Raw genomic sequence first — 23483 nt, forward strand, 5'->3', positions numbered from 1 at the left:
AACAGCATGATCCTTGAGATAGGGCCGCTCCCGACAAGGCGGGGGCCAGCTGGCCCATGGGAGCCACAGGGTGGGGCCAGGCGATGGGCCGGTTAGATGAGTGAGGGCTGGCGGCGACCCTGGGACCCCAGAGCGCCCGCACAGGCCGCGGGCTGCGGGGCCTGTGGACCTGCTGTCTGCTCCGGAGACCACCCGCCATGAGCCCTGGAAGGAGCAGCCCACCTGCCAGGTGCAGAGGCAGCCCCCAGCTCAGACGCTCCTGCAGAACCCAGGGCTTCCCCTAGTCAGAGCCACAAGACAGCCGTGCGGGTGAAGGCAGGGGACCGAGGGCTCAGGGTCGGAGCCCCAGACCTGACCATTGTGGCAGTGATTGCATCCCTGCCATGGGACCCCAAGCTCTCCAGGCTGCCTCTGCAGACCGGCGGGCTCCCTGTGCACACTGTGGCCCCGAGGGCTCTGCCGGGTGTGAGGCAGAGCTGGCCAGGGGCCGTGGCTCAAGGGCCACCCTGGGCTGGGCCCCACGACCCGGGAAGGCCCAGGGAGGGAGAGCTGTGCTGGCCTCCCCGACAAACACGCTCGCCTTCACCCTCCCCGCTACCGGCCCGGCAGGTAAACTGAGGCCAGAGGGGCTGGGCAGAGGCGGGACCCAGCCCTGGCCTGCTGATTCCAGACCCCAGGTCTCTTACCCGGCTACCCCCTCCCATCAGGGCCCCAGAAGTGGGAGCACTTGTTCCTGCCTCCTCTGGGGTGCTGCCAGAGGGCTCTGGAACCTAAGGTGACTACTTTTTTAAGATTTTGTATTTATTTGACAGAGAAAGGTCACAGAGAGGCAGGCAGAGAGCCAGAGAGGAGGAAGCCTGATGCGGGACTCGATCCGAGGACCCCGAGATCATGACCTGAGCTGAAGGTAGTGGCTTTAACCCACTGAGCCACTCAGGCGCCCCACCTAAGCTGACTTTTCAATCCTATAAATATGCCTGAACCCTGGCCTCGGCTCATCACAGATGCTTAGGGGCAAAACTGAATCCTGCGCGATGTGTTTGTTCTGGAAATCACATGTGTGAGGTTGTTTGCCGGGATAAATTGGTCTTGGTCTTGGTCCTGATGTGGCATCGGTAGTGATAGCCTGACCTCCACGGGGGCCTAGACAGAGCTGGAGTCGCCAGCCTGCCGCAGGCGCCCACCTCCCCTCCAGGGGCGTCCCTGGCTTTCTGCGGCCTTCTGCATCAGCCCCGAGAAGGGCGTCGGGGCCTGGCCGTGAGCGGGGCTGGGGCTGGGGCTCACGTCTCCCCTCTCCATCGCGGGTCTTAGGCCGGTAGCTCAACCCCTCCGAGCCTGGGTTTCCCCCTCTGTACACTGGGGGAAGAGCTTCAGTGTGGCTGTGCGAGACACGAGGCTAAGGCTTGATATGCGGGGGCTGGGAATTGTGTCGGGATCACGTGTTCTCGGGGTGCATGTCATCACCTCTATGACCCCCTGTGGGGATGGAGGCCAGGACCAGCCCGGAGCTGGGAAGAGAGAGCAGACAGGAGCCACAGGAGGGTGTCAGGGAGAAGGACACCTCCACCTGGAAGCCCCCCAGCTGTCCCGCCCTCCTGGCGGCCACTGCCCAGGTCTCCTAGGAGAGGCAGAGGACAGAGGCCGTGTCTCCCTCGTGCCTGTGCCCATGCGGGGCTTTGGGACTGAGTGAGCACTGGGTCCCAAGTCCAGAGAGCCTGCAGTGTGGCTAGGGTGCTCATGGCCCCAGGCCTCTGTGTGGTGGGAAGCTGGCCCTCCGGCCACCACAGGTCCGCTGGCTATCAGAGGCGGTTTAAACCTGTCTTCCTGCCTGTCAGTACCCCCACCCCTTCGCCCCTTGCCCTCACTCATCTACACTCATTCATTCTTGGCCTTCAGCTGAGGTTCCCAGCCCAGCAGGAGTGGGTGGCCCTGGTGGTCCCACCCACCCCCACTTTCCTGATGCAGTTTTGCTTCTGGGTATGAGAGGGTCTCTGGTAGGTGCTAACTGGGCTCAAATACTGCCTGACCATCTTTCCACTACGCAAGAGGTTAGACAGGAACTGTTTGCTAGAAATAGGTTATCTGAGTAGGTGGATGTTGAACGTTGCCAGGGCCACCATGTACAGTTGCCTGGGTTGTACACTGTGACAAGGGCTCTGGGTGAGCTGGGGCTGAGATCCAGCCGTGTTCCCCTCACCCAGCGAGGTACCTACCATCGCCCTTCATGCACCCAAGGGGCCACCCTCCCTAATGCACAGCCCTCAGAACCCGCCTCCCTGAAGCAGGAAGGTGGGTTTTTGTGGTGAGCATGGCCCTATCCCCAGCCCAAGTTCCTTGGCTTCCTGGCCTCCTCCCCTCTCCCTGGCCTCGCGCAGCCCCCCGCCAGGCCTGAGTGCCGGGCTCTGCCCAGAGGCCTGCAGAATGGCAGCCTTTATCGGGAACCAGCCCTCCCTCTGGCAGGGCACGATACCCAGAAGATGGAGTGGCCGCCATGGGAAGCGCCAGCCACGCTGTTATCTGGGAGGCTCGGCTGGCCAGCCCTGGGGTTCCGATTAGGGAGCAGGGCTGTTGGCTGTGGGCGCCCACAGGGGTGGGGGGAGGCTCGCTGGCTTGGCTCCTTCCCTCCATCAGCATGAGGCCAGGGCCCCAAGACGGAAAACCTGGGAAGCCCGGGGCTGCCCCCCCCCACTCCTCCTCCGCCCTCGGGGACCCCCGGGCCAGCTCCCCACACGCTGGATTCTCAGCGGCTCCTCCCACGGGAAGGTGGGCCCCTGCCTCAGGTAGAAGGTGTCATCTCCCGATGGGGGCTCCATGCCCAGCGAGGCCGGGAACGGGCTCCTTCCAGGACATCTGGGCGCTGGTGGAGAATGAGATGGGAACGGAGGGGCTCCCGGTCCCCGTCCCTGTCTCTTGTGGTCCCAGCAGGTGAAATGCGGTCCAGAAAGGCGTACGGCCAGCCCTGCTCAAAGGTCCAAGGGCAAGCCAACCCCTGGTTGCTTCGAGGTTTCTGGGTGCCTGCAGAGGAGCTGGCCGCAGCATGAGGTTGCTGGACGGTTCCCCCGTGATCCCCCGTCAACAGCTGGGGAGCGGGGGTGCGGCGCACAGGCTCAGCCCATCGTGGGCTCCCCACCAGCCTCGGACAGCTTGACAGACGGGTGGACAGACAAACGAGTTCCCCGCAAGCTTGCCTCTAGGCAGCCTTCTCCTCCTCATCCCCTCCTTCACATGTGCTGGTCCCCCGAGGGCCAGCCAGGTAGGGAACCAGAGACCCACATACATCCAGGGCCCTGGTTCAGCTAGAGCCAGGAGGCCCGGGTTTAGATTCTGACAGCCCCTACCAGCTGCGTGACCTCTTGGGGCCTCAGTCCTCACCTGTAAGGGGCGTAGGGAGAAAGCGGACTTAATTGGCTGGTGTAGGGGTGGGTGACTGTGCCGGCTGGGTCACACTCCTGTCCCTGAGGATAAGGCCCTGCGGGGCCAGAGAGGGGTGGCCCATGGGCAACGCCCTGGGCTGGGGCCCAGGTGTCCTGGGTGGACTGGCGAGGGACGTGGACCCTGGTGGGCGAGCTGCAAAGTGACAGAGCCAGTCTCTGCCCCTTCTCCAGGGGGCTGATGATGGGGCGCGGGCCTCCCCAGCCTCGTTCTGGTCCCTGCCATCTTATCTGCCCCAGGGAAGACAAGGACCCAGTTAGAACGTTTTAGCTGGGCCTCCTGGCGTATTTACACCTTATCTCTGCCATTAGGCCGGCAGTTATCTGATAATCGGGCCCATTAAGGCCACAGCCTGCCCGATCGGGGCTCCAGGAAGTGGGGCCGCCGCCACAGCGCTTGCTTGGGGACCAGGCCAGGCCACGTGAGGCCTCCGTGGGCCCAGGCAGCCCGGGTGGCACCCGAGGTACAAGGTAGCCCGGCCTTCCTGGGCAGAGGGTGTGGGATCAGGGAAGGGACTGCCCTCTGAGGGCATGACTGCCTGTCCCCTCGCCCCAGGAGGACACAGAGGCTTAGGCAGTTCAAAGAATCCCCAGGCCTGCCCCAACAAACGCACACAACCTTGGGGCCCTAACACCTCAAAAATCTATTCCCTCCCAGGGCTGGGCTAGGGCTGTGTCCCTCTGGAGGCTCCCGGGGCAGTGGGGGAGGAGGGTCCTTCCTGCCTCCCCCAGCTCCAGGGCCTAGGGTCCGGCTTCCCCCTGACCCCGTCACTCTGGTCTCTGCCTTCTCCATCTCTTCTCTGGGTCTCTTGCAGGGACGTCTGTCACTGAGTTTAGGGTCCCGTCCGTTAATCCAGGAGGGTCTTCTCTCAGCCTCCTAACTCAATTACGTCTACAAAGACCCTTTTTCCAAATAAGGGCGCGTTCACTAGTTCTAGGCACATGGATCTTCCAGGCACCAGCGTGCAGCCCCCGTAGATGGTCCTGTGGACCGTGCGGGGAGGCTGGCTGTACCCGGGAGCCTGACTCCAGACCCTGTCCCACCCCAAGTCTTGCCCTGGGGAGAATGATGGTCTCAGGGACTCCCAGCGGAGGCCCGTCTGTCTGTGGAAATGCAGCCATGCCCTGTGTTGGCTCTCCTACCTGTGCCCCGGGGCCCCTGCCGGGCCACAGGAGCACTTGGCGCCTGGAGGATTTGCAGCCCCCTCCCTGCACGGCACAGGCGGCCACGGCCCCCAAGTGTCTCAGACCCTCATCGAGGAGAGGCCTTGCAGTGAGGCAGCAAGACTCAGGGCCCAGGCCTTTCGAGAAAGTGAGTGGTGGTTCCGGCAGCAGTATTCTGGGTCCCCGCCCCTGCCCATCTGCAGGGCGTGAACGGAGCCAAGATCAGGGCCCCCCAGGGGCAGACTCTGCTTTGCCCAGGGCCCTGGGGTGGTGCGTGGCTCTTTGACTTGGTTTCTGCTCTGCGAGCTGTGCGAAGCGTGTTGGCGGGTGAACACATCAGGCCTCGTGCGGCCCTATTGGGCAGGAAGTCTCGGGGGGCGTTTTCCCGGCTGCCATCACAGGCTTGCTCTGTGAGTCTGGGGGGGGGGGGGCTCAGGCCAGTGGGGAGGGGCTGGGAGGACTGTGCCGAGGGGGGACCAAGAGGCCAGCCTCACCGATGTTGGCACCCTCCACTGTGCACCCCCCATGTGCTGGAGACACACGTCCTAACGCAGCAGCCGTGGTCCCCCCCGGCTCAGATCCGGCTGCGGGCGCCCCGTCCCGTTCCCTGCGGCCCCCAGACAAGGGCTTGCTGCAGGGTCGGCCCGGCTCCCAGGGCCACAGGCCCGCTGGGGTGCCCCAGTCCCGGCAGCTGCTCCCGGTGGGCTTGGGGCTGCAGAGCTGGAGTGCGCCGGGCCGTCGGCGGGGCTGGGTGGTCACCGCGGCAGGCACGCCTAACTCCCCGGTGCTTCTCCCCACAGACGAGCTGGAGCTACTGCGGAAGGACGGGCAGAGTTGCGTGAGGGCTCGGCACAATCTCGCCGAGGGCCTGTCCTGGGGCCCCTTCCGTGGGAACGTGCACAGCAAGGTCTCATCGCCCGGGCAGCTGGAACCGGTAAGGAGCCCCAACCCCAGCCACCCACCGTCCGGCTGCAGGGCAGCAGCCTGGGCAGAGGCCTGCCCGGGGCACAGACCCCCCTCAGCTGTGAGAGCCCAGCCCTGGTTACACTCTGGCCCCGGAGTGCCTGCCCCTCTATGGGCCTGAGGTGTTGGGACTGGGAGGGTAGGAAGGAGGTGCCTGGGAGCACAAGGAAGGCTTCCTGGAGGAGGTGACACAAGAATGAGTAGGGCTTCTTGGAGGAGGCCCTTAATGAATGAGTAGAAGTTGGCAAGACAGAAAGAGACGTGTGTTTGCAGTAGGGCGGCGACAAGGATCCCAGTGTGGGATGGATCCCAGGCTGGACCTGGCCTTCGTGGGCAGAGACAAGCGAGGTGGTTTTCTGGGAGCTTGGGGACCGCGGCAGCAGACACTGAGGTTCAGTTCGTCCCTGGGGTTCCTTCTGGTGCCCCAGGGTCTCCACGTCCTCAGCACTTACGACCTGCCTGTGTCACTAAGAAGCCCTCCCGGGCGGCGCCCTCCCACGATCGCCTCTGCAAGAGGGTCCCTCGCTTCGGGGTTAGTGCTTTCTTACGGAAGTCGGTGTGCGTCCTCTCGCACGGGTACAAAAGCTCCTTCTAAAATACACTCTGGTGAAGACAGGGCACTGGTGTCTGGGAAATGGTGGCCAAAAGCACAGTGTGCAGTAGAACCAGAACCAGGAGGGGCTGGACGTGACGCGTATTCTAGAAACCTCTCCTCGCCCTGCGGCCCCTCGCTTAAAAGGCCAGGAGGCCCCCTGGGTGGGTCCCCTCAAGCCCGGGCTCAGGCGCCCCAGACGGGCAGCCACAGCCTGGGCCATTTCTGATTCCCGATGTCGCATTCCAGTGCGACTTGACCCAGGTGCAACCTGGCTGCTGGGTGCCCCTCAGTGCCGGGCCTCCTGGTCCTCAGGCCCCAGGTGTGGGCCTCTGGTCAGCCTCCGTGTGGTTTCGGGCAGTGGCAGGGCTGCAGGGCAGGGTTCCCCCATGCAGAGAGACCGGGTGCTGCCCGAGCTGCTCCATCTAGCCGCAGTCCAACAGAAGCCCCATTTCTCAGCTGCAGAAACCAGGGTGCGGGGACTCGGCCTGCAGTGGTATCCACGGGGCTGGTGGGGAGCTGCCAGGGGAGTGCCCAGCTGCAGGCCCTTGGACCACCGTCCATAGCGCCCATGTGCATCAGAGTCTCTGGGCTGGGGCCTGGCTCCAGAGATCCAGGCAGTCTCCTAGGATCTAGACGTGCAGCCCGGCCGAGGCCCCCCCGGGGCCACCCACGCTGCCCATCGTGGCGGAGCACCTGGGCGGGGGACCGCGTGCTGGCCTTGGCCATGCGGTTGGAGGCTGGCAGGACCGAGGGCTCCCACCCCCGGAGCAGGCCGGCCCCACGGCACAGGGTCCGGCCCCGCGGCCTCCTCACCGTGGCTGTTCCACTCCCGGGCAGGGTCCTGAGCTCCTTGAGCTTCTGCTCCTGAGCCTGTGGGGCTGCAGTGGGGACACAAGAGAGCCCTGAAGGGTCCGTGGGGCCTGAGCCTGCAGACCCTCCAACGTCCCTGCGGAGGACAGGGTGGCAGAGCTGCAGCTCTCGTCTGCCAAGAGGGGAGCTGGTGGCACGCCCGCCTCCCAGGGCGGGTAGATGAGACAGTGCCTGCACCGTGCTTACCACCAGCGCACAGGACGGCTGGCCCTCCTGTCCCATGGCCCAAGCAGGGAAAAATCCGTGGCGACCACAAGGCAGACTTTGGCTCCGCAGAGAGAACGGAGACTGGTGTTCCGAGCAGCCTCTTGAAGCAGTGAGCTCCCCATCACTGGAGGCATGTAAGCAGGAGTTGACTTTTCAGAGGGTGGGCTGTTGAGGGGCCGTCCACGGCTAGGAGGAGGAATGTGTGGGCTGAGAGCTCCCCGTCTGAGTTCTCGGAAGCACTGACGAGATAAAGGGGTGCGCCTGTGTGTGGCCTGCCCCTCTCCCCTGCTCCCGGCTCTGGAGACCGTCCGTCCCTCCGGGACAGGCAGGTGTCGCTCCCTGCACACACCGAGGGCGCCCGCCTCGTGCCCGGCCCCGGTCTTCTCTGCCGGCGCCGTGTCCACTACTCCCCACCACACAGAGGAGGAAGCCGAGCGTCCAGCAGGCTGAGTGACTCGGTAGCGGTGTCAGAATCAAGTAGCGGACGGGGACTCCCCGCTGAGACCGCTGCGGCCCCGCAAGGACAGGCTGACCCGGCCCCAGGGTCTTGGCCACGTCCCCACCCCGCCCTCCTCTCTGAGGGCTTTGTCCTCCTTGGGCCTGGGGTGCAGGTCAGCCCGGGGGACTTGGCACAAGGTTGGAGGCGCCCCCCCGGCGGGGAGATGATGTCCACGGGGAGGGAGGGGCCAGTGCCAGGGAAGCCCGTGGCCTTTGAGGCTCTGGCCGAGGAGCGGAGGGGGGAAGGAGCCTCCCCTGCTGGTCCCGCAGCTTTATCTCCACAGAACTAAACCCTTGATTAACCCCTATCTCCCCAGCAGGCGCTATCTGCGCGACGGCGCCGAGCGTCCAGACACACCGTACACGATGATTGATTTCTTAAAGATACGCGCGCCTTTCCGATACTTCATTTATTGTCTAAATATTTTTGCTAACGTTTCAGCGAGCCCCTTATCGAGCTCAGCGGATGGGTCCCGGTTGTCTCCCCCGGCACCTCCCAGCCCAGATCGTCCGATCAGCCGCCAGGCGGTGTGCCGGAGCTGTTCGCAGAGGGGCTCCGACAGTGGGGCGGCCCTTCCTTGCTGACTTCCTTAGCCCCGGAGCTACTTGCCGATGGGAGTGGGACGGGGGTGGCTCTCCTGTCCCCCTAACCCCACACACACGAGACTGTGGGGGTGGGAACCCCAGAAGTACACAGAGCGAGTGCACAGACCCTGGCAGGGGTCAGGTCCAGAGTGAGTTGTCCACCAGCTTGCTCTGTGACCTTGGGCAGGTCCCTCCCTGGTCGAGCGGTAGCTTCCACTTCCCAGGGTTCAGAAACCCAGCGCCTCTGATATTTGCAGTCATGTACCCCAGAAATATTCAGAATAGTTCGGTGGATGGATGGGTAGATGGACGGATGGACAGACAGACAGGTGGAGGAAGGGACGGATGGATGGATGGATGGACGGACAGGTGGACGGGTGGGTGGATGGACAGACAGACAGATGGACGGGTGGATGGATGGACGGATGGACGGACAGATGGACGGGTGGACGGATGGACGGACAGATGGACGGGTGGATGGATGGACGGAAAAATTAATGAACAAAGGAGCAAATGAATGAATGAGCAAACTCTCACGCTGAGCCTGGCCCACAGTGGCTCGACCCATCTGTCTGTCCAGTAGTCCCCCCAGGGCTTACCCACTGCGGCCATGAGGCCACCGTGACATCACAGAGCTGGCAGCAGGGGTCGTGGGTGCAGGAGGGCGGCAGGTCTGCTGGGGAGAAGGCCCTTCCAGAGTGGTTGGAACGAGCCGGCTGGGCCGTGCGGGGCCACGCGTCCTCACGCGGGGATCGGCCCAGAGCGCCCTCGCGCGGGCCTCACCCATCCGGCAGCTGGAGATGGCAGTGCTGCCAGGCACGGGGGGGCCCCACCGGCTCGGAGCGGCCCTCGTGCGGGAAGCCCTGAGGCTGGGCACTGGGGCACTGCCCAGCAGAGTCCAGCCTCCTCGCAGGACCACCCGGCCTCTGCCCCTCTGCCCCAGTCAGGACACGCGTGGCTAGACTCGGGACGCTGGGTAAGCCTGGACTGTCCCCAGTTTGATCCCATCGGCTAAGACCTTTTTCCAAATAAGGCCACGTCCACAGCTCTGGGTAGGCCTGTCCTTGGGGGCACGTCCAGCTGCTGCACGGAGCGGGCACGTGCAGAGCCGGGTCCAGCCCGGGTAGGCCCCTGTCGTCCACTGGGCAGCCGGCGCCTGAGGAGGCAGACGGTCAGGCTTGGCCCAAGCGCCGGGGCGGCGAGGAGGGCGGTGCGGGGTGCTCTGAGGCGGACGGCCTGCCGCTGCCTTTCTGGGTCCCTGATCCCGCCCCCACACCTCAGCCTCTCTGCCTGCAGCTGGAGGAGAGGGTCTGGGAGCGGCTGTGGGCGCAAAGGGTCCACTCAGACCGGCCCCCTGGAGGCCCAGGAGGAAGAACTGCCTGGTCTCGGGGACCACGGGACACCCCCCGCCGCACGGGGAAGACCTGAGCTGAGCGGTGGGTGGGAGAGGGCTCTCCTTGTGCGGCCAGGACTGCCGTGGGCACCAGGCCCGCCCGCCCAGCTGGCTCCATCCGTGAGCCCGAGGGCCACCCGAGGAAGAGGGCTGGCGGCCACCAGGAGCTGTCCCCACGGCCCCCGTCCCACCCCGCCCCGCCGCGTGCTCGGCTCAGCCTGTGCCTCCAGCACATTCTGCCTCCAGCCTTCGCTGGTGGTCTCCCGTCAGCCTGGGAGATGGGGCCGGCACGTTCTGCTCCTGGCGCCCCACACCAGGCTCTCCCCAGGCTCTGGGGGACTGTTCGACCGGAGGGCAGGTGGGTGGGCGGGGCAGGAAGGTAGAGGGCTGAGTGGAGGGACGGATATGTGGGTAGTGGACGGACGGACGGACGGACGGACGGACGGGTGGAGGGGGAGTGGAGGTAGATGGACAGAAGGAAGCCAAGACCACGCAGACCCCACTTCTAGTCCCACGCACACGGCCCCTGCCTGCGGCCCCGGCATCACACGACTCTGCGCCTCAGTCCTCGCCGGTGAAAGAGTGGGTTCTCCGCAGAGTCTGGGGGAGAGGAGGAGCCAAGGACAGAAAGGGGCCTCTGGGAGCGCGAGCAGGGCCCCATCAGACCCTGACCTCCCAAGAGCGTGCCCCGCAGTGGCCCGGGGGAGGCCTGGGCCGCCCCACTGGCCTCCTGCAGGGCACTGTGGCTCGCCGGGCTGAGCTACCCCCTTCCCCCGCCCGAAGGGAGCTCCTGCTTCCCTTCACCCCGTGATGCTGCTTTACGAGGCGGCCGGCGAGGTTTCCAACGGCCCCGATAAAGTCACAGCGGATGGGGCAGAGATAGAGTTTCCGATGGTTATCGGCAGACACGGAGTCCAGACACGGACCTCCTTGTTGGGGGAAACAAGGAGTGATCTCAGCCGCACCGGGGACTTCGAGTGGCCGCGCATTAGCTCGGGGGGCTGGGTGGGGCGGTCCTGGGGCCGTCCTGGGGCCAGGAGGAACATGCGCGACGCCACGGGGCTGCAGGCTGGGCGGGCGAGGGGGCGTCTTCCTGAACCCGGACACGGCCTGTCCAGGGTGAGCGGGACCCGGATGGGACCCGGGGGGCGCCTTGGAGGGAAGGTGGCCGGCAGCACGGGCCAGGCAGGGGAGTGACAGCCCCCGCCAGCCATGCACCCCACATCCCTGCTCACGGGCAGCACAGCGTCCGCCGGGAAGAGAGCCTGCCTCTGCCCAACGCCCTCGGCCGCCAGAGAAAGGGGCGTCTGTTACCAGGCTGCTCAGAACGGGGGTGGGGGGGTGGAGAAGACCCAACCCGGACAGCCGGGCTGCCGCGTTAGACCCTCCCCAGGGTGGCGGCCATGCAGCCCCAGGACGCGTGCACAAGCCTGGCAGAGAGGCCAGGGAAGGTGGTGTCCCCAGGCCGCCCCCGTTCAGGCGGGGGGCCCCGGCGTTGAGAGGTCACGGGCCGCGTCAGGCAGCCCCAGAGGCCCCGGCTGTTCCGCCCCCAGCCCCGGTCCTCCTGGCCCACCTGCCGCCGCCGCCGACAGGCAGGGACCCCGGCGCCGCCGCCTTCGCTCGGGCCGCAGGAGCCGGGCGGTGCAGCGTCAGCAGCCCCCGTTTCCATCAAGCCGGAGCACACAGCCCCTGCACACAGCCCCTGCGGGTGATAAGCATTAACCCTACCGGGAGGCTGTCAGTCTCGGTTTGAGGGTTAGAAATATTGGAACGAATAATTAGATTTCATATCGTTACCACAGCGCCAATCGGAGAATCAGGCAGATTAATTTTTTTCACCCTCCTCTGCTCATTAATATTCATTAGAGACTCAGGAGGCCCAGCCCCGCCCTGCTGCGAGCTGCCGGCCCTGTCAGCGCAGCCGGGACGTGGGAGCCGCCCGTCACCCACCACAGCGGCAGCCTCACCCGGCCGCTCCCCAGCCCCCTGGCTGTGGCCCCTCTGAGCCGGCGGGACCCCCAGCTGGCGTCCTGCTCCGCAGCTGTGGGGTCCCCAGCTGTCTGCGAAAAGCAGGTTGGTGCCCAGAGCCGCTCTGTGATGGAGATGCTCTCCCCGGGGTTGGCCTGTGGCCACTGCGGACCTGGGGCCCCAGTGGACCTCAGCCTTCTGGGCCCAAATGCGCAGCCCTTGCCTGCTGTGTCCTGCCGGCCGCAGGGCAGTGGGGGGGGGGCTCCTGTCTTCTGTGCTGGTTGCACACAGGTGGGCATGGCTGGAAAGGAGCGTGTCACGCAGCTCGGTGCTTCCTGATGCCCTGGCAGGGCTGAGAAGCAGCCTTGACCACCCAGCCCCACTGTCGGGAGCCGTGGCAGGTCTGTGACAAGCACCAGCCTTGGGTCACAGCTCCGAGGAGGGACACCGCCTCTGTGTAGAGGGCAGGCGTGGGTGCAGACTGCTTCTGCCTCCATGGCCAGGCCACACCCACTGGCCACGCTGCCTCGGCCTCGCTGGGAGTTTCCGCAGGAGCGCTCGGCTTGGGGGCCTGCGTCTGCCGCCGGGGTGGGGGAGGTGCGGGCAGAGTGGACGGGGTGCCACGCCTGGACTGGACCCCAGAGCCCAGGGAAGTACCTGCGCTTGTGCCTCGCAGGGAAGTGCCCCGAATCTGAGGATACTGTCCCACCATGGGGGTGTCCCAGCCGGCAGCTGCGTGGGCCCCTGGGGTGCACAGAACCACCCAGCCTGGGAGGCAGCGTTTCCAGGCGAGACTGGTTTTCCAGTACGCGGTCCCTGTGTACCACTTCTGAATAAAATGCACTTGTTTGCATAAAACAAATGTACCCCGAAGTGGGTGCGTGCTGTGCCTTTGCCCACAGTGCCTGGGGGCGGAGCTTGGGCTCCCCTGTTCAGAGAAGCCGGCCCAGTCCCAGGTCCGGCACTGGGGCAGAGGGCCCGGGTGTGGCAGCAGTCACCCCGACCTCCTAGGGCAAAGCAAGGCCAGGGTTCCGTCTCTCCTGGAGCCTTCCCCAGACCGGTGCTGGTCTCCTCACCGCGCTGCGGGACTGGGCTGTGCAGCGGGACCGCAGGCAGCCCTTCCTCCCCAGCACCAGGCTCCGTATACCTCCTCTCCTGCTGGGGTGGCCCTGGGTGTCAACAATCAGGGACCCCCCCACCCCCCCACTCTGCAGGCCCCGGCAGCAGCCTCATGGGCTGAGCCCAGAGCACTCTTGTCTTTCAGGCTTGTAGACCGAGCCAGGGAGAGGCCAAGGCTGGGCGAGGTGGTTCTGGGGTGAGCCTCGCTCCCGTTTCTCCCACCTCCCCACCCTGTCCTCGAGGTGGGAGAAGGGCTAAGCCCACACATGAATGTCCGTCTCTGGGAGCCTCAGGGAGGCTGAGCCAGCCTCAGCACGGGGGCCTCGGCTCTGGGCCCAGGAGGATGTTCTAGTGTCTGCCGTGTGCTGGCCTCAGGACAGAGAGGCCTGCTGTGGCCTGCAGCAGGTGGGGAACGCGCCGTGCCTCGGGGAGGACAGAGGAGCCCCCTCTAAGGAGACATTAACGCCCCTCGGCCTCAGCTCACGGACCTAGCTCACTGTGGGGGCCTGCATGGGGGCAGCCCGTGCTCGCTCCGGCCCATGCCCCCACAGGCTGCCCCGTTGCACTCCGCAGCCGGCCCGAGCAGGGAGGCAGGGTGAGAGCCCAGATCTGGGTGCGAATCCCGTCTCCGCCGCTCCCTGGGCCGCGGTTTCTAAGCAAGCCCAATGCCCCGGGCATGGAAGGGGCCGGCTGCTGGCTGCGTTGGTGGGAGGACTCCCTGCCACCGGCTCGGCCTCTTCCCTCGGCGCCGTGCAGGACCCCCGGGCGGGCTCTTCCCATGTCTGTCCTTGACGGGTCCTCTTCCTCTCCCCAGGGCGCTGCCCGGACGCTGCTGCTGGAGGACGAGCACTGCTGGCTGCGGTCGCTGCCCCAGGCCCTGACCCAGGCCGAAGCCAACGCGGAGATCTACAGGAAGGGTTGGTATCATGGCGCTTCCCTCGCGGCCTTCCGGCAGGTGGGGGTCACTCAGCTGGCCCTGGCTGGCCCTTAAAGGGACAGCAGCCTGCTGGCCCCAGCAGAGTAGGTGAGCTAGGGCCAGGCCTTGGGGCCTCCTGATGGAGGAGGTCAGCCCCAGGATCGCAGGGGGCTGGCATGCTGCGGCTCTCCCCGGGTCTCTAGCAGACCGCCAGGGTCAGCAGAGAATCCCAGGCCCCAGGGGCCGAGTGCATGCTAGACCACGGTCCTGTGCAGTCCACGTGCTCCAGGAAGGGCAGGAGGGCCACATTCAGACCCAGCCACGTGAGGCCGGGCCACATCCCCTGGCCTTCGCGGGCCTGTTTCTGGCCTTGCCCCCCGTACCTTCTAGAAGGAGTGACTCGGGAGGGAGGGAAGGACCCCCCCCCCGACACACACTGTTCGGTTCCGGGAGCTCAGGCCCCTCAGATGTGAGGCGGGGGCCTCCTCCCTCCCCAAGGGGATGACGTCAGGACAGAACAGGACAGTTTCTGCAGCCACGCCAGGTTGGGCCAGCACCGCCGTCGGGAGGGTGTGTGCCCTGTGACCACAGGAGGTGACCTAGTTCCCCTGTGGGGGGCTCTGCTTTGCTGGAATGTTTCTGGGGTGGGGGGAGCACGGCCACGTTGCGTCCCCGCACACAGTACATTCGCGGCGGCATGCTCCCAGAGGAGACAAGCTCTGTCCCATGGGCAGCTCTCATTTCCGGAGGGAGCCAGAGGCCGTCCGGGGCAGGCCAGGGGCACATGCCCAGCCCGGCGGGCCTTAACGGGCAGCCCCCTCTCCGGCTCAGTTCCCCCCAGGAGCCTCCTTGGCTTGCTGGAGGTGGAGTGTGGGAACCTGGGCCACACTCCCCTTCTCTGTCCCCTGCAAGGACCCCAGCCCCCACCCATGAAGGGGTGCTGGGACATGCCGTCAGCCCTGGGTATGTTAACCCGGCCAGGATGCAGGCCAGTTAGTGCTGCGTGGCCTGCCCCTTCCCACCCCGGTCAGCAGGGCTCCAGCCCCTGTCCGCCAGACAGGACAAGGTCCTCACAGAGGACAGGCGTGAGTTTGGGCTGGGAGGTGGAGGGCAGGGCTGCAGCTCCGGGTGTGGGGTTCCTGGTGGCCTCAAGCCCAAGCCAGAGGGCAGGCGAGTGCCTGGGAGGTTGGCTGGAGCTGCCCCCTGCCGGCCACCACAGGAACGACCGCTCTCAGGGGAGCAGTGGGGAGGGGAGGGCCCGCCGGGCACCCAGCTCTGTTGCCTGTCCCCCAGGCCACCGCTCTCCTGGACACCAGGGCAGCCGTGTGGGCGCCCCTCGGGGCCCCCCATGAGGCGGTCGCTCCTATAGGCAGGATGGTCATTACAGAGACGGGCCTGGCCCAGCCGTGGGCCTGGCTCCATCCCTGCCCGCATTCAGAACCCTGGTCTCCAGGAGAGGGCCACACAGAGGGGCTCAGAACGGGAGGGTGAGTCGCCTGCAGCCCTCCAGTCACCAAGGCTTTCACCCCCACAGATGAGGCCCTCTGGTGCAGACTCACCAAGCCAGTGCCTGCCGGCGGACAGCTGAGCGTGCTGCTCATGGCGGCTGAGCCCGGGCCCCCCCCCAGCCACGCTGTGAAGACGCCAGGAGAGCCCGGGGGCCCGGCCCCCGCCGACATCCAGCTCCTGCCGCAGCAGGCCGGCATGGCGTCCATCCTGGCCACAGCAGTCATCAACAGTGAGTACACGACGCGTGCGCCCTGGGCTCTGGGGCTGAGCACTGGGACCTGAGCGGCGGAGGCCATGCTGCAGCCGATGAGTGTGGGGGACAGGGGCAGGCCCTAGGGGCCGTCCCCACAGGGTCCCCCGGCCCCACCTGCTCTCCCCCTGCAGCTGGGCAAGGAGCAGGATACGTGTCCATGGTGGGGTGCTGTGCAGCAGCCTGGCTCCCAGCCGGCAGAGGCCAGGACCGTGTCCACTCGCCCGTGTCCACTACAGGGCCCGGCCTCCCCTGGGCAGAGCCTCGCCGGGGGAACACCTGGGTGGGAGACTCGCTTGCTCCCTGTGGGGTGCTCGGGGTCGGACCGCGGCTGCGCACAGAGTAGGGCTTCCTCTGCGCGCCACACACACCAACCAAGGGGTCCAGGCTCCAGGGTTGCCCAGCCGGCCCCCCGCATGGCACAGCTCACGACATGGGGGCACAATCAGAGGATGGCAGTGGCCAACTTTGTTCGGAGCGCTTGGGCCCGAGCCAGCAACGTGGTTCTACCAACATGGCGCCAGGCGAGGGCCCACACTTCCTCTGGGAGCCACGGGCACTCGGGCCGGGTCCGCTCCCGCGGCCGAGATCCCCGGGCCATGAGGGGTGGCAAAGGCAGGGCCGCAGGACGGGAAAGAAGAGATGTTGAAGCCCCACACGAGGCGGGCTTGCAGCACAGGCTGGACGGGGACCTGCCGTGCCTCGCGCGGAGCACCACGGCCCCCACCAAAGGGGAGCCCCGGAGGCGGCACCTGAGGGCAGTGGGGGTGCGCGGCGTCCTGGCTCTGGAGACACCCAGGGCAGAGAAAGGACCACGGAGCTGAGTGGGCAGGAGGGAGGGTGTGGAGGGGACGTGGCTTGCGTCGCTCAGTCTCGGGTGATGCCCATGTGCATCTGTGACTGGTGGAAATGACGTGGGGGAGGCACGAGCCGCAGGTGGATATTCACCCCCAGAGCCCTCCAGGGAGAGCACGGGTCCTCTGCGGGGACTGGGCGCAGGGGACCGAGGGGCTGCTGAGCAGGCACAACCCATCCAGACACCGCGGTTGCAGCAGGGGAGACAGGAAGGGGCTCTCCGGGCCCGGGAGATCCCGCTCCCCGCAGCCGCCAGGAGCAGTGCCCGGAGTGACCCAGCAAGGTCCGTCCATTCCCCAGCACGGAGCCAGCCTCACCCCCGCCGGCCCCATCCTCTGTCCTGGCTGCTCGGAGGGGGCCCAGGGAGTCCAAGGTGCTGGGACAGCTTCCCCCGCTTGGGTCTGACGCTTTGGTGTCCACACGTCACCCAGAAACAGCAGGACCGTTGCCACTGTGGGCTACACGCCGTACGCGCCCTACTCCCTTCCCCCCAGCACCCGCCTCTGCCTCGAGCGCTAGAATAGCTTCCGTACAGAGTCCACCATACCTGGTTTAAGTCAGACCCAACCTCCCTGGGCCTCTGTCTTCTCACCTGTGCAGTGAGATCGTAGTAACACAGGTGTCTGCGCAGGTCACCCGCATGCACCAGCGGGACTCGGCCCTGGTCAGCCCTGGGGCAGGGGGACCATGAATGTCTTCGCTAAACCTCAGACCTACGTCCAGGGCTCGAGCGGGCATCTGAGGCCCTGCCCCTCTCCCCACCCACAGCCAGCAGCACCCTTCCCAGCCCCGGCCCCGGCCCCACAGGGACAGAAACAAACCCACCAGGTGCTTTCAGGCTACAGTTCGAGCTCAGCGCCTCAGCCAACGAACAGAGCTGCCCTGAGGCCCCCAAATCAGAGGAACACGAGAGGGAGGAGGAGGGTCCCCTCTGCCGTAACTGGGGACCCAGGATACATCTGACGCCGGCGTGAGAACCGGGTCCTAAGCTGCACTAGAGCCTGGACACGTCCTAGGGCCCAGAACGAGGCCTCTGCTGCCCTGTCTTCAGCCAAGGGGCAGCGGGCCGTGGAGCAGAGACAGACAGCTTTCCTCACCATCCGGCTAGGAGGACCCCAAGAACCACCCACGAGAAAAACCTGCCCAGCTGGGAAAACCCTGCACCCCTGCCACCTGAGCTCCTACAAACCAAAGTCACAGGCCTCCCGTCTGAGATAAACGTGCAGAATTAAGCAGTCCTGACCCATCGGTAGCGGATGTGAAACCACGGGGGGGCGGGGGGAGTTAAGAGGGGGAGGGCTCCTCTCCCTCCGCAGCCCCCGGCCGCTCCCTCGAGGCCGCCCGGAGCCATGCTCTGCTCTCGTCCTCTTGCCCACGGGCGTCACGGGTGTCCACACCTGGCCCCTCGGACGGGCTCCCCTGCGCACACTCAGGGTCTCCTCCACAGGGGCCCGGGTCGCTGCCCGCCCTCCCACCCGCTCACAGCCCTCCAGCCCCGGCAGGGACCTGCCTGCCCTCACCGCCACGTGGCCACCCCTGCCGGGTCACACGCGCCGGGTCACACGCACAGCACGGCAGCCATCCAGCCTCCCTCCATCGGGGGTCTGTGGGCACGGCCACACCCCTCCCTCTGGCCCCCACAGAGGCTCTGGCTTCTTTCTGCGGGGGGGCTCACTGCTGGGAGGCAGCATGGGGGCCGGCCTTCGGGGGCGTTACTCAAAGACCCCCATCCATGCGGTCCGACGGCATCCTGGAGAGCGAGAGAAAGAGAACCCGAGTTCTCAAGGGACAGAGCGTGAGCAGCAGTGACCAGGAGGGAGGGCCCCCCGCCCCGCCATTCCTGCATCTCACTTCTCGGGATGTCAGAGGCCACGCGTGCAAAGCCATCTGCTTCTGGAGGCTCACTGCCTGGCCTTGAGCTGTGGGCAGCCCCCCCGCTACGGTGCCCCCTCAGCCTGCGCCCACCTCTCCCCCAACAGAAGACATCTTCCCCTGCAAAGACTGTGGCATCTGGTACCGCAGCGAGAGGAACCTCCAAGCCCACCTGCTGTACTACTGTGCCAGCCGCCAGAGCACCGGTGCTGTGGCCGCAGCCGCCGACGACAAGCCCAAGGAGACCTACCCCAACGAGCGCGTCTGCCCCTTTCCCCAGTGCCGCAAGAGCTGTCCCAGCGCCAGCTCCCTGGAGATCCACATGCGCAGCCACAGCGGTGAGCCCCTCCCCAGGACCCCCGCTGTCTGCAGCAGGGCGTGCGTGCCCCCCCCCCAAGCAATGCATTTCTGTCCCCTCCGGCCCCCAGCTGCCCGCCCTGCCACAGACCTGTGTGGCCCTCCCACCGCACCCCAGTGCTCCTGCAGCACATGGCCCACTTGTGCTCATCAGAAGGGTCAGCTCGGGGCTGGGCCCTCGCCACAGTCCCAGGACACAAGGGGCAGAGAAGGCAGAGTTCACACAGACACCCCCCCCCCCCCGCCCCATGTCACAGGTCCTTGGCCAGCTGGGCTCCAGGAGCCCACCCCTCACTCAGCCCTGTGTTCCAGGAGAACGGCCCTTCATCTGTCTGATCTGCCTGTCGGCCTTTACCACCAAGGCCAACTGTGAGAGGCACCTGAAGGTGCACACAGACACGCTAAGCGGTAGGTGGGGGCCGGGAAGGGGCCCGGGGTGGGGGGCACCTGCCCCAGGGCCCTGACAGCACAGCCTGCCTGCAGGTGTCTGCCACAGCTGTGGCTTCATCTCCACCACAAGGGACATCCTCTACAGCCACCTGGTGACCAACCACATGGTCTGCCAGCCGGGGTCCAAGGCTGAGATCTACTCGCCAGGGGCCGGGCACCCCGCTGCCAAGCTCCCCCCAGGTGAGGCCCTGGGCTCCCCATGAGGACTGGGCAGGGATGGGGCTGGTCCATGGCCGCCAGGGGTGAATGTCAATCTTGGCCCTCCACCACCTCTGCCCAGTCCAGCTGTCCCTTTCCCGCCCTCCCCCTCCTCAGGTCTGGCCCAGGGAGGTCCTGCTCCAGCCCTGAAGTGTGGCCCCTGGGGTCTCCCTGCAGACAGTCTGGCCAGCTTCCAGCAGCCCACGGCCCTGCACGGCCCCCTGGCTTCTACCGACGTCGGTCTGGCGCCCACCCCATCGCCAGGACTGGACAGGAAGGCCCCAGTGGAGACCACCAATGGAGAGGCCAGAGCCACCCCCCAGAACGGGGGCAGCAGCGAGCCCCCGGCAGCGCCCCGGGCCATCAAGACCGAGGCTGCCACGGAAGAGCCCGAGGCGGAGCCAGGGCCTCCGGCCGCATCGCGGACACCGTCCCCGCCCAGCCCCGCCGCGGCCAGGGTGAAGGCCGAGCTGTCCAGCCCCACGCCGGACTGCAGCCCTGGCCCGGGCGAGCTGGGGCTGGCGGCCGGCGCGCTCTTCCTGCCGCAGTTCGCCGCGGCGCCGCCGGCCTCCGAGATCCTGGCCAAGATGTCCGAGCTGGTGCACAGCCGGCTGCAGGCGGGCGCGGGGGCGCCGGCCGGGCTCTTCGCGGGGGCCCCCAAGGGCGCCACGTGCTTCGAGTGCGACATCACCTTCAACAACGTCAACAACTTCTACGTGCACAAGCGCCTCTACTGCTCCGGCCGCCGCGCGCCCGACGACGGGGCCCCCGCGCGCAGGCCCAAGGCGCCCCCGGCCCCCGCCCGCGCGCCCCCCGGCCCCCCGCCCGCAGACGCCGACGCGGGACGTGCGTCGCCTCGCACCGGGACGCGCAAGGATGAGGCGGGCGGCGCGGCCACCCCCGAGGCGGAGCCCGAGGCGGAGGCGGGCAGCCGGGGCAGCCCGAGCCCGGGCAGCGGGGCGGACGAGGACGACGACCCCCGCCGGACGCTGTGCGAGGCCTGCAACATCCACTTCAGCCGGCACGAGACCTACACGGTGCACAAGCGCTACTACTGCGCCTCGCGCCACGACCCGCCGCCGCGCCGGCCCGCGCCCGCCGGGACCCCGGGGACCCCCGCGCCCGCCGCGCCCCCCGTGCGCACGCGCAGGCGCCGCAAGCTGTACGAGCTGCACGCGGCCGGCGCGGCCCCGCCCCCCGCCGCCGGCCCCGCCCCCTTGCCGCCCGGCCCCGCCCCCGAGCCGCCCGCCGCAGCATCGTCATCGTCGTCGTCGTCGTCGCCGCCGCCCCGGCCCGGAAGCGGCAGCGGCAGCGGCAGCCGCGGGCCCGACGCCGCCGACGGCCCGATCGACCTGAGCAAGAAGCCGCGGCGGCAGGCGGCCCTGCCCGCGGCGCTGCCCGCGCTGGCCGACTACCACGAGTGCACGGCCTGCCGCGTCAGCTTCCACAGCCTCGACGCCTACCTGGCGCACAAGAAGTTCTCGTGCCCCGCGGCCCCGCGCCGCCTGCGCGCCGCCCCCGAGGACGCGGCCGTCGTGTGCCCGTACTGCCCGCCCGACGGGCCGGTGCGCGGCGACCTCGTGGAGCACCTCCGCCTGGCGCACGGCCTGCTGCTGGCCCAGCCCCCCGCCGGCGCCCGGACGCCCTCGCCCGCCGCCCCCCGCGACGGCCTCAACGGCCGGGAACCCCGGGAGCCGGGCCCCGGCGCGCCCGACGGCAGCCCCCGGCCCGGCCCGCCGCCGCCCTCCCCGGGCCCCGACGCAGGGCCGCCGCGCCCGCCGACGCCGACGCCGCCGCCCCGCGCGGACAAGGGCGTGCAGACCCCGGGCAAGGTGGCGCCGGGCGGCCAGCGGTACTGCCGCCTGTGCAACATCCGCTTCAGCAGCCTGTCCACCTTCATCGCGCACAAGAAGTACTACTGCGCCTCGCACGCGGCCGAGCACGGGCCCTGAGCCGCCGCCACACTACAGCCGGCACCGCGGGGCTCGGCGCGCCCGGGCCGCGGCGCTTAATAAAGAGGTTCAGCCTGAGAGCGCGGCGGTGCGCGGCCTGGTTCTCTGCGCGCGGGCCCGGGGGCGGGGGACGCACCGGCCACCGCCGGCGTCGCGTGCTCAGTGGCCCCAGAGCGGAGCCCAACCCCAGTCCCGGGACGGCACAGCACATCCCGGTGGTCGCGGCCCTGCAGGCCGCTCTGGACCGGCCTGGGGCACTGGGGACCACGCCCTGACCTTCCCCGCCCTCGGCTGCCCTCCAGGGCGCTACCGGAAGCTCGTGGTGGGCCACCAGATAGCGAAGGGAAGGACTTCGGACTGACTAGCCAGCAGGGGAGGAGGAAGCCCTGTGCTTGCCAAGGCTTGTGGGGAGGGAAGGGACACAGGCATCCCGCAGGCACCAGGGGACTCAGTGGGCAGGGAAGGGGGCACCGGGTCCCACAGCGTGCCCTGGGGCCAGCAGGAGCCAAATCCTGAGCTGGGCATAGCATGGCACCTGGACGGGCTCCGGGGCGATCTCCCACCCTAGTCTGTCCCGCTGTCCACCACAGGACCTGGGTGGCCACACCCCAGCAGAGTCCAGCCACGTTCTCACCCTGCAGCCAGCTGCCTCTGCTAGAAAGCACCCATCCGTCTTCCCAGCTCTGCCTGAAGAAGCAGAGCGTGCCCGCCCCCCACACACACACCCCTACAGCCCAGGGTCAACTTCCCGCCAGCCGCTCAGGCTCACTGTCCCTGCTCAAGGCACGTCTTTCTCCCACCCAGCCCTTGTGCGGTCATGGGCCCATGTTTGGACGAGATCAGCCACAGGCCCCTGCCTATCTGACACGCCCCTCCTGTGGGTCCACAGGACCCCAGCCTGGCCAGACACCAGAGCCCGTTCTGGGGAAGTCCGTCGTGGGAGGGTCCCAGGGGAGCCGAGGTGCCCTGGCCTCTGCCACCTGAGGCCGGGGCGGAGGAAGCCCTCTGACGCTGACGCTCAGCCTTACCCCTTTGCCTTGTCCTGCACGAGCCTGCATGGAGATTTCAGGAGGCCTCAGACCCCCGGATGAGAGCAGACGTCACCGATGTCCACGCATACTGTCAGTAGAAACCTAATGCAAGTGAGCTTTACTGAACACAAACTACAATAAAATATCTGAAGGGATGCTGGGAGCCTCGGGGATGGGACTCCTGATGAACCGACAGGGGCCGCGAGGGAACTGCGGGCTGTGGGAGGGGGGCACAGAGACTGAAGGGCAGGGCCGCATGCGGAAGGGCCTCGGTCCCCCTGCCTACGGGGGAGGCGAGCGGGTGCGCAGTCATCCCAAAGCCCCTTCAAGGGGCAGGAACACCCCGTGACTCCTATTCCAGCCTAGGCCTGGGTCTGGGCTGACCTCTGTCACAGGGAGGTCCTGGGCCCTGCAGCCCGTGCCCCCACCCAGGCCTCAGGAGGCCGCTGGGAGGCAGCGCTACGCACCTCATTAAGGTTCCTGCGCAGGGGTCCTAGGTCACATGCCCTCCCTCTCCGACCCCAGGTTTCCCACCCCCTGCAGACCCCACCCGTGCCCATGCCACCCCCTCGAGTCCCCTCCATCTCCCCTACCCCCACACCGTCCCGGGGCAGCTCAGGCCTTGAGCCCCTCTCCAGGTAACGCGGTGCCCCCTGCTCCCAGGCCACACCGCCCAAACCCGCTGCCTTTCTAAGGTTCGAGGCTCTCAGGGCCCTCCCTAGAAGCTTTCCTGAGACCTATTCTCCCTGGGGGGCACATGGGTTTTGTTGCCCCTGCATCTCTCTCTAGCCCAGCCCCTTCTGAGCACCGCACCCACCTGTCCCTCCGGAGCCCGCCCTGACTTCCCTGCTTCTGCTCAGATCCGGCCATTGCCGGCGACCTTTGCTCGTCAGCCAGTCGCACATGCCGCCTTCCCCCTCCGAAGCAGCTCTGGATCGCCCCAAGCGCGCCTTCCCCTCTGCCACCTGCCTCTGGCTTCCAGGTCTGTGACTTGGCCTCCGCCCTCCCTCAGCCCCCACTTCCAAACACTATCCGTGAGTGTGAGGTTCTGCCTCTGGGGACAGCTGCCGCTTCTCCCTGCCCCGTGGCCTGGCCACCACCACAGCCACCACAGCCCGTCCCCACTACTGTGCTGAGGGTGGCCTTGCGCCCTGCTTCAGGCTCTCGGGATTTCCCACCACACAGAGGTGGCCTCTGAGCCCTGCTCACCCACCACACCGCGCGGCTCCACGCGACCCCAGCCGCCAGGGGCCGCTCCCAGGAAGGGCTGCCCTTCACGGCACGCGGCTCTCAGCTTAGG

General features: G+C 67.3%; 1 protein-coding gene across 3 annotated transcripts in view; it reads left to right on the forward strand.

Moving 5' to 3' along the window:
- ZFPM1 (zinc finger protein, FOG family member 1) overlaps positions 1 to 22346 on the forward strand; it is a 64346-nt gene extending 42000 nt beyond the window's left edge. Inside the window, exons 4-10 of one of the 3 annotated variants that reach the window (XM_045076418.1) lie at positions 5396 to 5529; positions 13608 to 13710; positions 15244 to 15447; positions 18303 to 18533; positions 18865 to 18960; positions 19036 to 19182; positions 19378 to 22346. In XM_045076418.1, coding sequence (XP_044932353.1) covers positions 5396 to 5529; positions 13608 to 13710; positions 15244 to 15447; positions 18303 to 18533; positions 18865 to 18960; positions 19036 to 19182; positions 19378 to 21152 — 2690 coding nt within the window. In that variant the 3' untranslated portion in view covers positions 21153 to 22346. Of the gene's footprint in view, positions 1 to 5395; positions 5530 to 13607; positions 13711 to 15243; positions 15448 to 18302; positions 18534 to 18864; positions 18961 to 19035; positions 19183 to 19317 lie in introns of all 3 variants that reach the window. The other 2 variants (XM_045076419.1, XM_045076420.1) reach the window with 2 other exon arrangements.
- The last annotated feature ends 1137 nt before the right edge of the window (positions 22347 to 23483 follow it).

The sequence above is a fragment of the Mustela putorius genome, unplaced genomic scaffold (genome assembly GCF_011764305.1).
Source record: "Mustela putorius furo isolate JIRA1106 unplaced genomic scaffold, ASM1176430v1.1 tig00000174_pilon_pilon_pilon, whole genome shotgun sequence".
Taxonomy (NCBI): domain Eukaryota; kingdom Metazoa; phylum Chordata; class Mammalia; order Carnivora; family Mustelidae; genus Mustela; species Mustela putorius.